The sequence below is a fragment of the Chamaea fasciata genome, unplaced genomic scaffold (genome assembly GCF_029207755.1).
Source record: "Chamaea fasciata isolate MVZ Bird 193981 ecotype frontalis unplaced genomic scaffold, bChaFas1.0.hap1 SCAF_5, whole genome shotgun sequence".
NCBI classification, from domain to species: Eukaryota; Metazoa; Chordata; class Aves; order Passeriformes; family Sylviidae; genus Chamaea; species Chamaea fasciata.
The window spans coordinates 10,588,711-10,608,949 of NW_027094090.1; the positions used below are offsets into that span (position 1 = coordinate 10,588,711).

At 37.8% G+C, this 20,239-nt stretch overlaps 1 protein-coding gene across 2 annotated transcripts in view; it reads left to right on the forward strand.

Moving 5' to 3' along the window:
- Positions 1-19,137, forward strand: part of SEMA3C (semaphorin 3C) — a 117,502-nt gene extending 98,365 nt beyond the window's left edge. For both annotated transcript variants that reach the window (XM_066182789.1, XM_066182790.1), the window contains 6 exons: positions 3,484-3,572; positions 5,685-5,726; positions 6,948-7,105; positions 10,402-10,469; positions 13,364-13,494; positions 15,359-19,137. In XM_066182789.1, the coding sequence (XP_066038886.1) occupies positions 3,484-3,572; positions 5,685-5,726; positions 6,948-7,105; positions 10,402-10,469; positions 13,364-13,494; positions 15,359-15,772 (902 nt within the window). In that variant the 3' untranslated portion in view covers positions 15,773-19,137. The remainder of the gene's footprint in view (positions 1-3,483; positions 3,573-5,684; positions 5,727-6,947; positions 7,106-10,401; positions 10,470-13,363; positions 13,495-15,358) is intronic.
- Positions 19,138-20,239: the final 1,102 nt, after the last annotated feature.

A 20,239-nucleotide genomic window follows, 5' to 3' on the forward strand; every position in this document is an offset into this window, starting at 1 on the left:
ATTCATTTTTGTTTGTCCATCTCCCCTTGACTCACAGACTGTTGAGCTGATGCAAGGCTGCAAATATCTCCCAGTGAAGAATTAGGAAAGTGATGAGCAAAAATCTGCCGCTTCATTTCTAGTGGCAAATTGATATTCTGGAAACATAATAGCTTTTTCATGACTATGTAAAATCATAGCAATGGACAACTGGTTTCAAGTGGATTTCTGGAAGGAATAAGTAAATGGCAAAGGAAACCATGATGTTCATTTTTATGAATTTTAGAGCATTACCTTCTAATTTCATACATTGACCAAACTTGAAAAAATTTTACTTGCACTTGTTTGATGATCTCTTATGCCTGATTTACAGCCTAAAATATTACCTATTGTGAAATACACTCAGAGACAGCTTAGGCACTTCTTTGCATAAATGTCTTGCAGTGCACAGTGCTTCATCCTTTCCTCTAACCCAGGGAATTTAATTCACTTTTTTTGCCTTTAGCAGAAATAATCAAATAAGATTTTTGACAGATTTCAAATAACCATAAGCTTTTTGTGTGAACACATGTAAGTGACTTCATTTGTCAGATGCAAATTTGTATTTATAGTGGAGACAGCAGTGCTGCTGAGAAGGAAATAAAAAGTGGGGTTTGGGGACAAATATTTGCTTTTCATTTATTAAGGAAGAGGCTGAGCAACAGTAGCAAGACTATTTTTAGAAGCAATGGGAGAACTATAAGCTGTGTATTATTGGAAGTGTTTATATATATGTGTATAGAGAGAGATATATATGTAGACTCCTAGAATTCCTTGCTTTAAGACATTTTATTTAATCAATAGCTTTCTACTGCCTACTTAAATATTTATTTTAAACATTGTATTAAGTCTCCTTTAAAACAATTGAACATTCCTTTCTGCAAGGATCTGTCCATCAAAGTACAAAACTGAGTTAAAGCAAATGGTAAAATACTGAGTCAAAGGGAATGAATACGAAGGTAAACAGTCCTTCACTCTGTGTATTTTTCTGGGGTGTGACAAAAAGGTAGATAGGAACCTGCTTTACAAAGAGGAAAGGTTATTAGCACACAAGGACTTGGCGTCAGGCATTATCAGTATTTTCTGTGCCAATGCTCAGGATAAAATCTCCCCTCAGGTTCTGATTTCAGTTTGGGGCAATGTTTGAGGACTCAAGACAATTTAGGAATTTTAGATGTGTGGCATGTGCTAATGGATCATTGACATAAACCGGTTCTTCAGAGAATCAGCAGCCTTACATTCCTTTGCAGGTAAGGTCACTGTCAACATTCCTAGTACCCTGTATGTCAGGGTTACAGGGGGTTACAGGTACTTGACGCTTTGCAGGCAGCTAAAAAAAAAAAAAAAAAAAAAAAAAAGGCTGCAATTCTTTCCTACATTTCTGAGTATTTCGTAAGGTAGAGTCTAATGTTAGAGAGAGAGAATTGATAAAAAAATGCATAGAAGCAGAGGTAGACTGGACTGAAGCCGCGTCCATGTGTGAGTGGGTTATTCCCTTAAGTGGGAGAAGAAATCCACACAACCCCTTTCTCCTTTCCTCTGAGGGAGGCATCTGCAGCAGTTTAACACTTCGGTGGGTCCTGGCAGGTAGTAAATCTCTCAGGTTCTCATAGCTTTGCTAATACTGGCACCCAGGCTAGACCACAGCTGTGCTATCACAAGATTCAGTTTCAGTAAAGTTTCTTCAGAAGGAACTGTTTTATCATGCCATTGTATAATGAGAATAAATGTCTCCATAGAAAATTCTCATGAAAAATTCATGCCTAACATGCCCTGAGCATGTACCATTGACAGCTACACATTTTTAAGTCTTGTCAGCTTTCAATTTCTCTTTTCCTTCTTTTTTTAAAAACAAAAGACTGCAATGTGCTCTCTGTGTGTGATCAAGTGATTAAATAAAAATATTCTGGCTTTAAACCTTTTTTTATTTTTGGTGATAACAATAACAACAACAACAAGTAGTAGTAGTAGTAGTAGTAGTAGTAGTAGTAGTAGTAGTAGTAGCTCTCTCAATGTGCTTTCTTATTTAATCAGGTGATTAAATAAAAATATTCTGGCTTTAAACCTTTTTTTATTTTTGGTGATAATAACAAAACAACAACAACAAGTAGTAGTAGTAGTAGTAGTAGTAGTAGCAGCAGTAGCAGTAGCAGCGACAGCAGCAGTAGTAGTAGTAGTAGTATCTGGCTTCCTCAAGTGAAATAAGATGTAAATTACTTGCAGTAATTATCATCTTACCCTGCAGCTCTAGCTATAGAATTTAGTCACTGAGCTTGAAGCAAAAATAAAATTGAACTTTTTCAGCTTCCATAGTCATCATTATGAATTGCCAAACAGGAAACTGAAATTTCCTAATAAATGTTGATACTTGCCTATATTGTGCTATGTTAATGTTCTACCAACTGCACAATGCTGTATTTCTTTTAAAACTTCTGAAGGCTGCACAGAAACTGTACCGTGTATGCTCATTCCTCAGAATCAGTATCGAGCAGATAGATTTATTCTACTCAGTCTTATTTCTAGGGCTTTCAGGTAAGAGGAATTCTATGTGCTTTTTCCAAGTTAAAATGCTTGTTCTTGTGATTATCCTACAGTCTGCTCTTTCTGCCACATCAGAAATACTTCAGTGGCTGCCTCAGCCTTTAAGAGCCTTCACAGATGGCCCCCTTCATCACACATATTCTTTCCACATAAGAAATTTGGAAAACTAATCACAAATTTCCCTTTGGTCTCACTCATCACATCTACCCTGCAAAAACACTGTCCTTGCCACATATTTCTGCTTCTTACTCCTTTGTTCTGAGTGCATTTACAAGGCTTGGAACTGAATTTTGAGAGGGAAGCCATGATACAATAGCTAAAATATCTTCACCTTGCTTTTTATTTTTACTTTACAGAGCAAAATATTAACTCATACCAATATATAATGTACTTGATTTTTATTTTAATTTCATTAAAAAACAAACAAAAAAAATGAACCCACAAAGTTTCATCTTACTGTGTTTACATGTAGACAGCATTATTCTTTGGAAGATTTACTTTTCATGTCACCAGTTATCCTAGCATTTTATTATTGGATATGAATATATCACACCTGCAGTAGCTCCCTTCTACCTGTTACTTTAAGGTCACTGGGATAGATTCTACCTCTGTGTATCTGTACAGCAACAGAATATACTGATTTTGATTGATTTTTTGTATAGAATGGTAACAGTAATGGTAATAACTCCAGTCTTACCGTATCTTACATTCATATATGAGAATAATACTGTAATAGGTTTCCTGTATAAAGAATCATCTCATCATTCTTACTGACTCCAAACTGTAGAAATTACTGAACATTTCTTAGTTTTCTCTGTGTCATAGTGCTTGCTTTGATGGTTTCCTTTTATAATTAATGAAGGTTCATCTTCTTTTTTATTTCTGCGTCTCTGTGTCACATGGTCTCACTCTCATTTATTGCAGATCAAGGAACTGTACAAAAAGTTGTTGTCCTACCCACCAACTTCTCTGCAAGTGGAGAACTCATTTTAGAAGAGATGGAAGTTTTTCAGGTTTGGTTTTCTCCTTCTTTTGTTTTTCCAGTGTGTATGTTCACACAAACACTTTGTTCTAACAGATTTTGGCAAGGGCAACTGTGATTTCATAGAAGATCAAGTAAATGTGCATGCTGTCAGTTTGACAACCACATAAAGAGGATTACAAAATGTTGACTGTTATGAGGGCTATAGCTAGCTCAAGCCCTTTTCTTCTCCTATATTTCAGTTGTCTGTGTTTTATGTTGATATACCGGCTAGAAGGATTTTGATAATCAGTTTTTTCGGAGGTCATGTGACAACAGCTTCCAGAGAGAGACTTTTATCATTGCCGTCACTATAGAGACTGGCGCTGTGTAAGGTTGGATTTTCAGATTTCTGTACTTTGATTATCTGAAGATCTTCCTGGTACTCAGTTGCAAAATGAAATCAAATTAGTGTTGTTTTTGCTTAACTCCTGTTCTTCAAAGTCACATGCCTCTGGAGTCAAGAAAGCTATGAGTTTAAAACAACTTAAGCTGAAAAGAAACACAAAAACTACAGGGAGATAAAGGAATAACCTCTGTCAATCACTCTGGCATGTAACAGTTGTAATAACCTAAAGAAAATGTTCACTCTCATGTTGAAAAATCCCTCTCAAATCAAATATTTGAATGGGCTATTCATTAAATAGTAGCCTCGGGGCAAATGGCAGTATGTGTCTATAAACTTAGTTAAGGATTTTGTCATGGCCTTTTCTCTATTTCATTGACAGAATACAAAAAGGAAGATTTAAGCTTCTTTATTGAGGCAGCATTAACAGTTTTCTTAAGAAAAAGAACACTCATAAAGGCATCTGTGTTAACACTCATAAAGGCATACTTAGTCTTTCTAGGCTTTCCTTGAAGACTTACTGCTAAAAAATATATATGTGAGTGATATTACCTAAAACACACTCTTCACCAAGATATTGCTAATTCAATTTACTGGAACATAAATCAATACAGCATGATGATAGTTGGGCTGAGAGGCATCCTCAGCCCAAACCTAGTTTCTGGGCCTCTATGCGGAGACTTTTTTATCCAGAACCCTAAAAACTGTGATATCAAAACTTCTGCTGTTACAGTCTGTGTGGTATCGTGGTGTTTAGATGAGTCTCTCCAAGAGAGCAGGGATGAAATCATGTGCTAGTTGATATCAAGGGTAGCAAAGAAGAGATCCTCTTCCAGAGTAAACAATGAAAGGAGAATGTGGCATTACATCCAATGTTGCATTTGACCTGCAGTCTCCAAACAGCTCATGAAGCAGCTCTAAACTTCTCCAAACCTTTGCCAATTCACATGATTCACAGCCAGGTTTTCTAATCCTAACCTCCCTGCTGTGTTGTGGTCTACTGCAATTAGTCCTGGCCCACTGTTAGGGCTTTCCTTTGTGACTAAGCAAATGCTGAATCTTAAAAAAATGCTGAACATTTTTATTACCATCGATTTTATCACTTGTTCGGTTGAACATAATGACTTAAGGCAAGGAAAGTAACAATTCCTTTTCCAGCTCTTTAATATTTGATTTGGACAAAGACATTAATAGACTGCTATCATGACATAGAGTAGTATACAGTACTGTCTCTGGGAAAGAAACATTCAGGAACGTTAATGCCATTTTAAAAGAATCTAGTCATTGATAATCTGAATTTATAGGTTGCATGGTAACTGAACTGTATGCACTGTAGATAATTTGTAGGAAAAGGATTGTATTCTTATCTGGATCATGTGATAAATATTCTTGATCTAGTTTATGATTTTTTGTTATCGTCATCATTAAAGAAAAAACATTGTTTCTTAATACAAAGTTCAAGTAATGGCTCCTATATTTTTGAGATAGCACAGATGCAGGTTAATTATAAGTGTATAAAAACCTTTTAGATGCCTATAATAATAATGTGGTTGAGTTTGAACAATGTATTTTGTGAGACATTAGTTGTTTATATGTCATTTGTTTAGTTCTGAAAATAGCAGTACTTAGTAGGAGTGGGTGGTCCCTTTCCAGGATATAAAAATGTGTAGTTTTCTTAGATATGACTTAGATTTTAGTGACTTTTAAATGCTAATTTTGCCACTGAATTCTTGACAATGGTTTGTAACTATCTTTCAGAGCAATTCTCCTATAACAACAATGAAGATTTCATCTAAAAAGGTAAGGCAAAGCGGAATGCCTGCTTATTAACTGAGAAGCAAATTGACTTAGATGTTAGAATTCTTATGGAGCACACTAAATATAGGTGAATTTTCCATAATGAGTAGAGAAAACTTGACTGAAGTTTGCAGGAGCTGTTTATATGCCCTTCAGCCACTAAGATAAAACAATTTCTATTCATAATGTATCATTTCGAATTCACTGAAAGTGTCGGGGTTTTATTGTTTTGATTTTCAATTAAGGAATCAAAAAAAGACTAAAAGAGGAAATACAGCCTCCCCGTTTTTTCTCCAGAGTCCCAAATAGAATAGAAAAGGCAGTGTTGGGGCTGTTGGGTTCATGGTGCAAGTGTCCATATTTGTTTCGTAGTAATAAGCAATGGCAATAAGAACTGTGAAAATAGATGAGAGGATTTCTGCTGAAATGCTTAACACAAAAGCTAAAAATGTGTATTCCATGATTTTGCAAGCAAGCTGTTGCTCAATATTTTAAGAAACTACTATTAAGTAAATATTATTCACTACCTCAAATTCAGTATGCTTTTTCATTTTTATGACAAGAATATCAAAGGAATGGGGTTTTGTTCAGTATTAATTTATATTTTTAGAATGATTAATTGTTTTTGAGTAGAACAGTCATTTTGGCCAAGATTTTGGTAGTGATTTACTCCCTTTGAACTTCTCTTGCAAAAGCTCTGATTTATTGTGAAAGTTCTCTTGGCTTATTTTTCCAGGTATGTAAGGCTATCAGGATCTGGCCATGAGCCTCAACTTAATCTCTAGGTTCTACATCTAGGAAATGTATGCACTGGAGGATCCAACTAGGAGCTCTGCATAATATTTATTAAAGTGACTATGTGCAGAGAAAATACTTAGTTCAAAGGCTTGGGCCAATAATCCTCATTGAATATAAACCAAGTTCTCAAATCTGAGGAATATTAACTCAGCCTGTCTGCCCCAGAACAGAACAATGACTCTCAATGTCCAGAAAACCATTAACATTCCCCAGTGTTTATAGGTGTTTTCTAGCAGGAAAGTGGAAATAATATAGGCCTGTTCACCTGGGAGGTTTCTGTTGATCTTGACTTTATACGTATTTTTGGCTCCCCTCTTGGTCTTGAGTTAATTCCAAAATGAATTGAAAGGTATTTTGGGTGTGTTAGCTGGGTCTTGGGTGAAACTCTTCCACATCTGAAATAAATCTTCCCATTTACTCCTGCAGCAACAGTTGTATGTGAGCTCGGATGAAGGGGTCACTCAGGTTTCCTTGCATCGCTGCCACATCTACGGGACGGCCTGCGCTGACTGCTGCCTGGCCCGAGACCCCTACTGCGCCTGGGATGGTAACTCCTGCTCTAGGTTCTATCCCACAGGAAAAAGGTGAGCAGCATTAAGCACTGTTTGCTTAATGGTTTTCATTCTGCTGCGTAGCCTAGAGTGCTGTAATGTGAGGGAGAAGCAGGATGTCATTCCTTTCATGAGCATGTACTAACAATACCCCCATAGCTGTTGTGCTTGGAGTTATTCATCACCTAGGACTGTATGCTGCAGGAGTCTATGGTAAAGAGCTTGGCTTTTCATATTTAAAGTAATGGATGGAAAAAAAAGAAAAGGGAAAAAATTATTCCTAATCATAAATATTAATCTTGCTCTCTCACACACACAAAATCAGTGAGACATTTGTTCCCTTCATTTAAATTCAATTACTTACTATGGATGTAATTATGATAGCCCTAAATAGAGCAAAACATTTTTCAGGCTGTCTGAGGAATAAACTCATTTATATTTTTTTGTTCCACATTTGTTCCTAAGTGAGAAGAATTATTTTCAGGAAAATTTTAGGCAAATGTGATTTCCGTGTAATGCCTGTGGATTTGGGTTTTTGACATGTGGTTTATTAAAGCAGACAGGGGAAGCAATTTCTGTTTAATTTACAACAGAGCTAATAGTCCATCTCATAATCTTATGCAAAACAGGAGCCTCTTTCCTCCTCCCAGGGGAAATATTTAATAGCAGAAGGTTGTAGTGAGCTCTTGTCTTAATAAGATTTCACTTCATATACAAACAAAGCTACAGAATACACAATGAAGTGTTAGTGCAGAGGAGACAAACCTCTCAGATGTGTCTTCTCTTCAACTACCTGGAAGGAGGTTGTAGCCAATGGGGGTTGGACTCTTCTCCCAGGTGACAAGCAAAAGGATAAGAGGAGACAGCCTCAAGTTGTGCCAGAAGAGCTTTAGATTGCATATTCTAGAATCATAGAATTATGAAATATACTGAGTTGGAAAGGACCCATCAGGACCACTGAGTACAGCTCCTGGCCCTGCACAGGACGCTCCAGGAATCACACTTGAATGTGCCTGACAGCATTACCCAAACACTTCAAGGCTTGGTGCTGTGACCACTTCCCTGGGGTGCCTGTTCCGATGCCCTGCCACCTTCTGGATAAAGAACTTCCCTTGATATCCAGCCTAAACCTGTCACTGTGCTCACCTGAGCACACTATGAGCACTGTGCTCACTGAGTGAGCTTAGTGTCTGCGCCTGAGCTGCAGGTACAGAAGGCTGGGTATATACAGTCACTGGGTTTTGTTCTGTTCCCTCACAGAGGGAAACAGTTGACAGAAACAGGCAAAGCTTGGATCTGCTGATAATAATGTCATGCCCTGGACAGTTGTTTTTGTTATTGCAAAGTTTTCCTGACTCATTCCTTACTTCAGATTACAAGAAAAAGCCCAAACTAGCCACGTAGCGATTGGTAACTGCTTTCATTCAGAATATTCAGCCACCAGCCTGCAAACTCATTGTTTGCTTCCGTGGAACAAGGGTCAGAATATGGGGGAGGAAAGAAAAGAAAAATCCCCAAGTCTCAGGACACCTAACTCCTACAGTAACACAGCTGCCAAAAGGTACAAGGAGCAGTCAGGTACACCCAGCCTGTGCAGTTTCCAGTCTGCCATCCCCATTATATACACCCACCCAGGGTTATTTCCACTGGGGCTTACTTTCATGCTGATATTTTGTTTGCAATTTGCTCTTTATGTCAAACCAAAATAAACACCTCAAACTGTATGGAAAAAGGTCTGGTTTTCATGTGTGAAGGAAATGAGTTGTCTCTTTATCTAACAAGACAGATTATAAAGGAGAAAACATTGGTAATTAGAGCCAAATCCCATTGTCTAGACAGGAGTTTCTGCTGTATGTATTTGCTTATTTGCTTCTCTTGACACTTCTGTGAATTACTGTAGTCCCTTATGCAACATCAATTTACCCCAAAACACCTTATGGTATTATCTTTATTTTATAGCCACTACCTTTTTTTTTTTTTTTTTTTTTTAATACCTAAGTACTAAGCTTACATACTCAGAACTGCTTAATGCAAGCAAGGTGCCATCTCTGACAGTGTGGAACAGCTCACACTAGCACAAGAACTCTGACTTTCACTCAGAAATTCTTCATTGCCTCCCTTGACTCATGCAAATAGCTCACAAAGGTTAAGACCCTACAGCTTAAAATGAAATATTTTGGTGTTAAATATAAAAACTATACTGGGAATTTCAGTAATTACTCATTTGAAACATCACCTTTCAAATATTTCCTTTTCAAACAATGCAGTGGAGGTTCAGGTGACAGGGGATTACAAGCACTCCCATAGTGTTTGTGTACAACCTGTTATAATGTGGCCATAGATGTGTCACCCTTCACTCGGTAGGACTGGAGCTCCAGGGGCTTTTGATGGTTTCTGATCCTCAAGCCCTTAGTGCGCGGTTCAGAATTCAGCTGTTTAATATCCCAACAGTGTCCGTTTGCAACCATCTATTACCAATGTATTTTTTTCTTGAACTTGATAAATACTGAACGACCTTGCACAATAGTTAGCAATGAAAATAATTTATCCTAATAATAAAAAAAAAAAATTGTGTACCAGCTTTTCATGCACTGAACTCTGTGAGCTTTGACCTTCTAGCTGAGGAGGACTGAAATGCCAGTGTTCCCAGTCCCAATAAGCTCCCCAGACAGTTTGATACAGAATCATGATTTTTCATCTGTCATCCAGATTATATAATCAATCTCCTATTTAGAAGTATCTTGATACTTGGTGAGTTTTATTATATTTTGGAAATAGTCACACTCCTTCAAGTAGAAGACAGAATAGAATCTTAGCTCTCCACTATTCTGGGTGAATACTTCAGTCACTCTGCTACGAAAGTTGGCTACAGGCACCAAAAATAAAGTGCTTGCTAAAATGGAGGTGGGAACATACCCTTGATCATAATTTTGTGCTGGTGTGTTAAGATATAAGCAGTATGAATATTATGCATCTCATTGTTAGCTGCTTGCCTTTATGAAGAGTTCCAGCTGGGGGTTCCAGCTTCGAATGCTACATATTGGGAGTGAACAGAGGTCTCTTTCATGTGTCACCTCTGATCCTTCCATCCCTATACCTTCACTGTACAACTGTTTTACCTACAAAAACTGCACCTGTTTTACAAGCTTCAACAGATACTTCACCTAACAGTATCTTCACTCTTGCCAGGAGTAAAGCAGACTGTAGGTCATGAACTTCCCTAACATTTGATCTAAAAGACCAAAACAGAGCAAATCCACAAATAAAAAAGTGGTTATTTTCAGTGTAGCTACCTTGAAATAACATTTTGTTTTTACAAAATATTCCAGGAGAAGTCGTAGACAAGACGTGAGACACGGAAACCCTCTGACTCAGTGCCGAGGTTTCAACCTGAAAGGTACTGTAATTTAGAGATCCCCATGCCATATAAAGAACACATGGCTTTCCTTTGTATGATTCATTATAACTGACATTATCAGTATGGTTTTACTGGTAAAGCATAATTATTTTCCAAGTCTGCGTTTTGTTTTGATTTGGTTTTAGCATTTTTCCTTGCAGTTACATGAAACTTGCACTTACATATATGATAAAATGATGAGCTGTGAAGCAGATAGTTCAGCATACTTGAATTGACAAGCTGACACTGTTGACTAGAAAAAGGTAAAGTTAGTTTGAGGGCTTGTCAACCTCTCTTTCCCTTCAGTCTTTATTAATGTCTTTTCATCCATTTAAGCTTTGGACCTCAGAATTTTTCTGAATATTTGATCCCATACTGAGTTTTAGAGCACACCTTTCCCCAAACAGCAGGATCTAGGCAGGCCTGTATTTTGATTTATGATTATTCCCTTCTCCCTTTACATGGGAAAAAAACCCCAAACCCAAAAATACTTATTCCAAATTTCTTTATGAAGTCTCTTATTTCCAGCTGTGCAACTGTTCAGTCAGCCTGGCATGGTGAGGATGGCCAGGGGAGCCAAGGCTTTGCTCTCCAAGCTAGCATTTTCCCCAGACTAATGAACAGTCACATATGCCCAAAGTCAAAGGACTAAATGCATATTTAAAGGCAGCTCAATCCTCTTCAACCCCACGCATGTCTGAGCTAGACAGTGGCAATGTATGCCATCAGACCAAGGGCACACAGAGAATTATGCTCCTTTCACCTCTATTTATGAGCCTGAATTCTGAAGTGTGTTGTAATCTGTACCACCTGGAGACCAAATAATAGAGCTGATTGTAAATGTTTTTATTGATGTTTTCCTAATCAAAGAACAATGCCTTAAGAGTTACATGTAAAATGTTCTGTTAATAATAATTCTACTGAAATAGTCTCCACTGGTTGTTGGAAGAATCTCCTGGATCAGAAAAGACCACAGTAGTCAGCTGGGTGTAGATCCCCCTGCTTAAATGAGCCTTTCCCATGAGTCAGTATTAGGTCATTTATATGCAGCTGGAGAGCTTGAACAGGTAATTCTAAGAGATGACCCCAGTTTTAGAGAATACACCTGAGCTCTGAGAGATCCATGTTGCAGCAACTTGAGCTGCCTGTCTTCCCCTGCAGGCATGTACTGAGACCTCCCACCCATTGTCTGTCCCAAGGGTGGGTGTCTCCTTATTCCATGTGGAAAATGTGAGAATGTCAACTGTCTGCAATCTGGCCTGAGGGGAAAACATTGTTTCATTTTTGACAGTCTTGTGAACCAGGTTTCTTGTTTTCCAGCCACTTTTGTAGTGTGGATGTATTTATAGGTTTATGTATTTTAGCATCTTTGTAAAGGAAGTTTCCATTGCAGCAGTGGGATATAGGGATAGGTAGATGGCAGTTGTTTCCCTGGAAAAAAAAAGATTAAAGGAAAGAGCAATTTAGACCCTTGCAAAATGTAATTAGAGCCATTTATAGCAAAATGTAATGTTTGACAGTGACTGTGTTTGGGGGAAAAATGAAATCTACCTGAAGGACAAAAGAGCAGAGAGCAAAGCAAAGCCAAGGAATCTTCCAAGCTCATAGAGAACCATAATGCTGAATCAAAGTCTTTTAACATGGTAGACTTCTAAGCACATACAAACTCAAACATTTTTGGCAAATTGTTATTTTTAAATAAATCATCAAGAACTAAGGAATCTCGTATGTTTTCTTTCCACGTCGGTTTAATATTGTTATGTTTGTGTTAGCCCTTATAGCCATTACAGAAATGCATTTTGAATGCAAAGTATTTCCACATTATTCTCCTAAAAGTTAGAATTGGTTTTGGTACAACTTTCTGAATGTGCTGAAGGACTAGAACCAGGCAAAGTCTCCTTCCTTCAGGAGAATAGATTTCAATTTCACATATAAGTTGATGAAAGAAGCTGAAAAGACTGGGAGATAAAGTCTAAGGAAAACCAGTCAGGACTGTGCAAGAACAGAGTCAGATTTTAGACATGCGGGCCTCTAGGTAGTTGCAGTTCTCATATTATTTTGTATCCATTGCTCCTTTCTCAAAAACAAACAAAAAAATAGTCTAACATGTATGAGGCAGGCTTTTAAATCTGGAGGTGCTTTGTTTTCAGGATAAATATTATGATTTGGACCAAGCAATAAGCATGCAGAGGTTCCTACTGGTGACTGCCAATTATTCACCTATCGAGACTATAAAGGGACGCAAGAAGTCTAAGTGATGACATATACTCAGCACTTGCCCAGGTGTTGCTGGAGTGCTATAAATCTGTCTTTCTCTCTGCTGTTAGCCTGTCTACATATTTATCACATTTCAGGTTGAGAGCCAAGTCCCTTCCTTGGCTGGAAGAGGAGCAGCGGAGCGGGAGGCCAGCCTGCCCTCTCTCTCCTCCCTGGGATGCTGCACGCAGCTGGAGTAGCTGGAGCCTTCTTTAGGGCATGATGCTTACTTTGGTCATACAACCATATTCCCCCAACTCATAAATGGTGAAGTGTGAAGAAATCTATTAAATGCTTCATTCTTTTTTTGGAGTAGTAGAGAATGAGATAATTTCACAGAAAAAATATCCCTGAGCTCAGTTATTCCATCAGCAAAGTTCACCAGCCTATAGGTGTCCTAATTTCTCAGAACAGGCCATGTTACTCTGAAAACAAGGTATTTGAAACTGAATGTGCCTCTTCACATTTCATTTAATCTCTTTGAATGTTTTTCCCAAAAAATTATTTATTTTTGGCCAATGTCAGAATCAGCCTTACTTCATTTAATCTGTATTTCAAAGAGTTACATGTTTTCTTAATGAAATCATCATTCACAGTATCCTGACCTGTTTTCTTTTTCTTTCTTTCTTTCTTTCTAGCATACAGAAACGCTGCAGAAATAGTTCAGTATGGAGTGAAAAACAACACCACCTTTCTGGAATGCACACCTAAATCTCCTCAGGCTTCCATTAAATGGCTGCTACAGAAAGACAATGACAGGAGGAAAGAGGTGAGTAAAGTGAGCAGGAGCTCTGGGAGGATCCTCAGTCAGAATAACATTCCCTCCCCAGACAAAGGCAGGGACAGTTTGTGCTTTTATCAGGCAATCTATGAAGCTGGAGAATTTGCATGGATGCAGGCCAGTGACCATCATTTACTCTATGAATAAGAGCAAACTCAGTATAGCTTGGACTTCATCCTCAGCCCCACTGACTTCTGTCAGATCAGAATAGCTACCAGAAAATTAAAGAATCTTCGCTTCACACCTTATTAATTGCAAACTGAAGGTTTGCAGCACTCAGAACTTCATACTGATCTAAGGAAATAGGCACAGAAGCAATGACTTGTATAAAGTTCAGGAAGAAGTCAGCATGCAGTAGCTCCTCTGTGCTATTGAAGAGATAAAAGGCAAAAGTGGGAGAAATGTGAAAGGTTTCTTTAGCAAGAAACTAGTCCAGGCTAAGAACACGTATTGACAAAAGCATTTCCTCACCATGGTGCAATCACATTTTCCATTACTGCACTCTCTAAGGCTCTCGAGTTTCAGCACTGTAATATACAGTTTGATTGTTTATGGGGAATGTGCCTTCCTTAAGTAATATAAAAGGGGAAAATTCCATTTCCAATCCAAGGCACTTACTATATGAATAAAAAGAAACATCTTTCAAAAGGAACTTTTAGGTAATGTGGTGTCTGTTGATAGGTTATAAATACTGTAAAGTATTATTCTCCTATCAGGTCATCTTAGAAAAACGGAGGGGACTTACAAATGTCTCAATGAGTTTTCTAACTATTCAAAGACTCAAGCCATGTCCTGGCAATAGGTGCAATTCTTTACCCATTGCTTCAGCAGAACATCTCCCTTTCTTGTTCTTATGTTCAGTAACTACAATAGAATCGATGCAATTTCAAGGTCCAACAGGCTGAATAAAGCAATCAAAGTGTTAACTAGTTTTCAAGCGCTCAGATTTCTGGAAATCTTCCACAATGTCTACAACAGTTTACAATAGCAGAATACCATAATAAGTAAATTAGTTCCCAGGAGAGTGAAGTATAATGCAAAGTACAGTAGCAAAATAGAAAAGCCATTCCGAAAAATACCAGCAGTGATTTCCCTTCATAATGGATTGAACTAGCAATTTTTACTTCATACTGATATGCAAAGGGACATCTGCACATTCATTTATGATTTGATGATAACAAGCTCTGGTAACTTGCTTCTTTCACATGATGCGACCATCTCCTGGGACAGTGCAGAGTCTGAAGCCAGAAGGGAAATAGCAGAGTGTCTGTGCTCCTGGTTAACACTGAGCTATGTCCCACTTGAGACCACTGTGGTTATAATATTTAAATGAGTCTACAGACTCTGCAGAGCAGATAGAGTTCTTCAGCAGGAATCTGCTCAAAGTCTAAATATTTAATGAGAAGCCACCTTGAGTTCAGTGCCAAATTAGCCTCCCTGGTCCTGCACCTTTCTTCCACTGAGTCTCAGCAGCAATGTCTGGATGCTGAAAGAGACATTCTCAGGAGTGCAACGGGGCAGATAAAAATTCATTTCTTCAACTCTAATATTTGAACATCATGAAAAATTTTATTTCATGTGGTTTCCAGATTTTCATTTTTGTCTACATCCTGATCAAATTTATTCTAACGTAAGAAAATTATTTAAGTCATTTTCTTTATCAACACTTTCCTTTCCTGAGGTAAGCTCTCTCCTAAAGGTAACAAAATCAGTGGTCTCTTGAAGATAATTCTGTAAAAATATAGTGACTTTAAGAAAGTTGTTTGAAGTGAGGCTTCCCAGAAGGTCCAGTACTCTGTTGTTGTTCCATAACCTTCCCTAAAAGGTTCCTTCTGCCTTTTTTGCTCTCTAGGTCAAGTTGAACGAGAGGATCATAGCCACTGAGCACGGGCTCCTGATTCGCTCTGTGCAGGACAGTGACCGGGGGCTTTACCACTGCATTGCCACGGAGAACAGCTTCAAGCAGACCTTGGCAAAGATCAATTTCAAGGTGCTAGATTCGGGGATGGTGGCTGTCATGACTGACAAGTGGTCCCCTTGGACCTGGGCCAGCTCAGTACGAGCACTGCAGTTCCACCCCAAGGACTTTGTGGGGGCTTTCAGCCACTCCGAGATGCAGATGATAAACCAGTACTGCAAGGACAGCAGGCAGGCAGGTCAGCAGAAGGAAGAATCCCAGAAGATGAGAGGGGATTACAGCAAACTAAAGGCCCTTATCAATAGCAGAAAAAGTAGAAATAGAAGGAATCAACTGCCTGGATCCTAATTTTATTTTATAGTAATAGATATTTCTGTCCTCAATGTAGGGGGCTTATATTTGTCTATTGAGAAACCATTTGTGCAAATCTGATAAAAAATTAAATGAAAATCCAGCAAGCCTCATAAAAGATTTGTCTCCCAATTAAATGCAGTGTAACTTAAGAAAATAACTCAGAGCATTTTCTTTCCTATATGCTTAGTGACTCTAGGCTGGGCTCTGTCCTAGAAGCAGCACTGGGTACTCCTCTTAAACCAGATTCACCTTTAACATCTCAGTATTTAATTACAGCTGAATAGAAATTTTTAAAGAATCATTGCATTGTCTTGGAACTCTGGAACTGTACCAGCTAGACTGGTAGTGAAAGAATCTGGGTTAAGATGCATACTTAGAGTAGGATGGTACTAAGATTTCCTTGCACTGCATTTAAGAACATGAGTTTTTTCTTGTTTACTGCTCAATTTTGGGTTTACAGCTTTCACTCATCAATCAAATCATGTGAATGCACGCAGATAGGAAGCAAGTAGAGTGTAGTAGAAACGTTTCACTTGCTCAGAGGTCAAATGAAGGAACAAACAGAAGAAAAACAAAGAATTTATACTTTATCAGAGTAAGCACTGATTATTGTGCATAGTATGAGTTGTAATAAATTAATGAATTCTGGAATGTAACTTAAAATATCTCTGCTCATATTGATTTTTATTGAAATAGGGTGTCCTATAACACTACATAGCTTTATAAGCAACACAAAGGTAACGTGAGAACGTTCATTATACATACAATTTTGAAAAACACCTAAGTGACTTAGGTATTTTAGCTACTTTTCAAAGAATTACACTCCAATTTCTTTTCAAAGGACAGAATGTAGATATACTGTATAGTGTTTGTTCAGAAATGAAAATATATAGATTATCTTTATTCTGTTCCATGATTAAATTGGAGCTGGTCTGCAATGTGGAAACAAGTCATAAGTGTGTTTGAAATTTTTAAGACATTTTTTAAACTGTTTTCACAAAGTTGCAAATATTTTAACTAGAATTTTCTAGTTAAACCATTCCCATTTTCCAGTCTCTGTACCCTTTTTCTTTTCCATAATATTTTCCCAATTTGCTCCTATTTTCAGTTCTCTGCTGAAAAGCAGATCAGGAGAAGAAAAGGAAAAAAAAACCAAGAATGAGGGAAAAATAATACTGAAAAATGGGTTTGGGTCAAAAACTAAAAAGGATACCTTGAGAGGCATGTCCAAACAGAAATCTTTTGTTCAAGAAGCAGCTGTCAGGTCTAATGAAGCAAGCTTTGTTGAAAATTGAGTGAGTGTGCACCAAGCCATCCTAGGAAAAGCAATCACTTTTTTTTTTGAGCAACACAGGTGCCAAAAAGAGGGACAGATCTTCAATCCTTTTACTATGTAAGAGTGTTCTGGAAGCCACTGAGTCTGTTCGAAACAGTAACATGGACTAAAAATGTAAGAGTACCTTAGAAAAATCACAGTTATTTATGGCATTATACAAAAATATGAACTGATGTTCAGCTCAAAACTGAGCTATGTTAAGTTAAAATTCTTGCTTTTAACAGAATATTCTGGGAGTAATTCTACAGTGCGTGGGGAAATACTTCTGCGTTTGTGCCTGTGTGAATTCAGTGTAGGGCAGTGGAGGTAACACTGGTGATTATCTGCCTTTAGCAGGATCGTTACTTTATCACCACTCCTGAAGGATAGCTGGGAAATGAGCCCTGATGACGCCATTAAAATGGTTTCTAAGTCCCTTTGATGCTGGTGGGAGCTCTTTGAATTGAATTTGTGTGCTTACTGCTTTCATGGCAGGGCCAGCCTGCTTATATATTGCCATCTAGTTAAGTGCTCTCCTTACTCAAGGCCTAAATGTGTATTTCTGCAATATTTAGCCATTGATAACTAAGGTCCTTCTTATGGAAGCTATCAGGAAACTTTCTCTGACCTCCATGAGATTGAATTTGGCCCCAAGAGCTGGCAAAGCAGATTCTGGAGGGATCTGGCTTTTTTTTTTTTTTTTTTCCTTTCTTTTTTTTTCCCCTTTTTTTTTTTTCTTTTTCCTCCTTTTTTTCTCTTTTGTTCCTTTTTTTCCTTTTTTTTTTTTTCCCCTGAATATGACTGACTTCAGTCTGACTTCTGAAGTGTGTAAGTGACAAACCAAAAATTGAGTGCCAAGAAATAGAACTACCTCCTGGAATGACACTAGTGCACGTTCTCTCTGTGCTACCATGCTCTTCCTATCTCCCCAGCAGACTCACTGCAGAGTTAGTGTGATAGTAATGTCTATTGTGAGGATCTTAATTGCTTCCAGATGGAACACAGTGATTAACAGGTATTTCAGGGTACAAATTGCCTTTTAAGTGGTTGGGTACAGTGATATTTTAATAGGCCCCCATTAGGCCTCAGAAATTACAGTTACACTGTTTTCTAGTAGAATATTGGCAATAAGGGATTCCGTTAGAACAATCAGCATAGCTCAGAGTTTCGTATGATTATAAAATAATATTTTTAAAGCTGCTTCATGTACCATTATTATGGTATGACTGTTTAAGGGATTATACTTAAACTAACATTTTTCCTGCTGCATGAGAACTCCAGTATATAAATAGAATAAGCTTCTGTCAGTGCGTAACCGGTCCAAGCTTCCGTGCTTTAGGAGCCTTCCTGCATGTATAGAGAAGTCAGCAGCCATATGCTCAGCTGGTATAAACTAATGTAACTTCCTTGCTGTCCTTATAGCTACTGGGATTGATACCAGCTGAGTGTTTGGCCCTAAATGTGCAGAATAGACAAACTGCAATTTTTGTTTAAAGTAGCCCCTCTACTGTAGGTAACACCAAAACTTAAGACTGTAATATTATTTGTGCTATTTAATACTTCCTATTTTGAGGATTTCTAAATAATGTATATAACTTAATTCCTTAAAAAAATGCAAAAGCAAAATGACTTCTAGGCATTACTTCACCAAATGTAAAGATACATTCTCTGCCAAGACCTTCACTGTGTATTTTTTTTGCCTTTTTATTTTGTGTAGTTTGTAAAGTTTGCTGAAATCTTGACCTAACAATGTGTTCTTTGCAATTATTGTTCCTGTAGATATGCGTGTTTTATTAAGAGAATCTTGGTTTTAAAAGTGTAGGTATGTGTATAAGTTCCTAGCATGATGAAACTGTCACGACAGTGAATATGCATCATACAGTGTGTAAGAAAGAAAAAACTGTAGTTTAACATAGTGCTATTTAATTGAATATCTAAAATGCCCAACAAAATAAAGTGTGTTGCAACATCTTAAAAATATGTTGGTTTCTCCCTTATGGATGTGCATCAAAAAAAAGGAACCCCCTTTTTTTTTTTTTTTTTTTAAGAAAAGAACTTGAAAAACAATTTCCTAAATTTTCTAAATAAGTTCAAGAAAATATTTGGAGCATCAGGTGTTGTAGCTGGTCAGTTCTGAGCCCTGCTCTAGACTGAAGCCCTAGTCACAGAGATAACAAGGAACATATGAGGAGTCAGATTAATTCTATTGGAGATTATTCCATACAAGCACCTTGCGTAAAAGCAGGTTATTTTTCTTTTATTCATTGTTAAAAAAAGAGACAAAAATAAAAAAATGTTTTCTCTTAGAAGCATGAAGTAAATCAGAAATGACTGACTTAAAAAGGGGAGAGAAGTGTAAATGGTTTTTTTCTTTTTATTACACAGAGGAAAAAAACCCAACAAAGTCTGCAAGGAAAAAAAAAAAAAAAAACCAACAAAAACCAACACATTCTGTGAAAACCTGATTGTTTCAGCTGGGACTCTTGGCATTCCCCAGGCATCTCTGCAGGGAGGACAGGCTGCTGGGGCTGCACCACAGGGAGTCACAGCTCTCTCCCAGTTTCCTGGCTTGTACTTGGAGTGAAATAACCTGCCTGACACCTACAGTAGGATCCTTTTTTCTGCAGTTATCATCCAAGCTGTGTTATTGCTGCTCTTCTTACTGGCTGTTTTTCCAGATGGGTTTTGACAAGAAAGCATAAGTTCTTTGGGATAATAATTGAAAATTAAATGTCACAAATACTGACCTTCACAACAAGGTTCTGGACCATTAAACCTGGATTTTGATTTCCCAGATAGATATGTTGCTGCAAGGCTTTATGAGGTGTGAGTGGATAAGATGACCTCACTCCATGATTTCCGTGCTGGCTGGTTCCTAGATGTGCTGTTATTGGATAGTTACCTGCTCAGCACTCAGACCAGTCTGGGTCAGAAGCTGAATTTTCAAGTACTCCCACAAGCTGTAGGAAATGTTTGGACAAGGCTCCAAAGCAGATGGACATTTACAGAGTTTTACACTGTAAAAAAAAGAGAAAGCTTTCTAAGATCTGATCCTCTGTCCATCCTGCTCAGTTGTCATTTGCTGATCTTATTCCCTGACTCTTTTTTGCCCTCTCCTTCCTGTAGGGTTCAGCGCTTAAAATTTC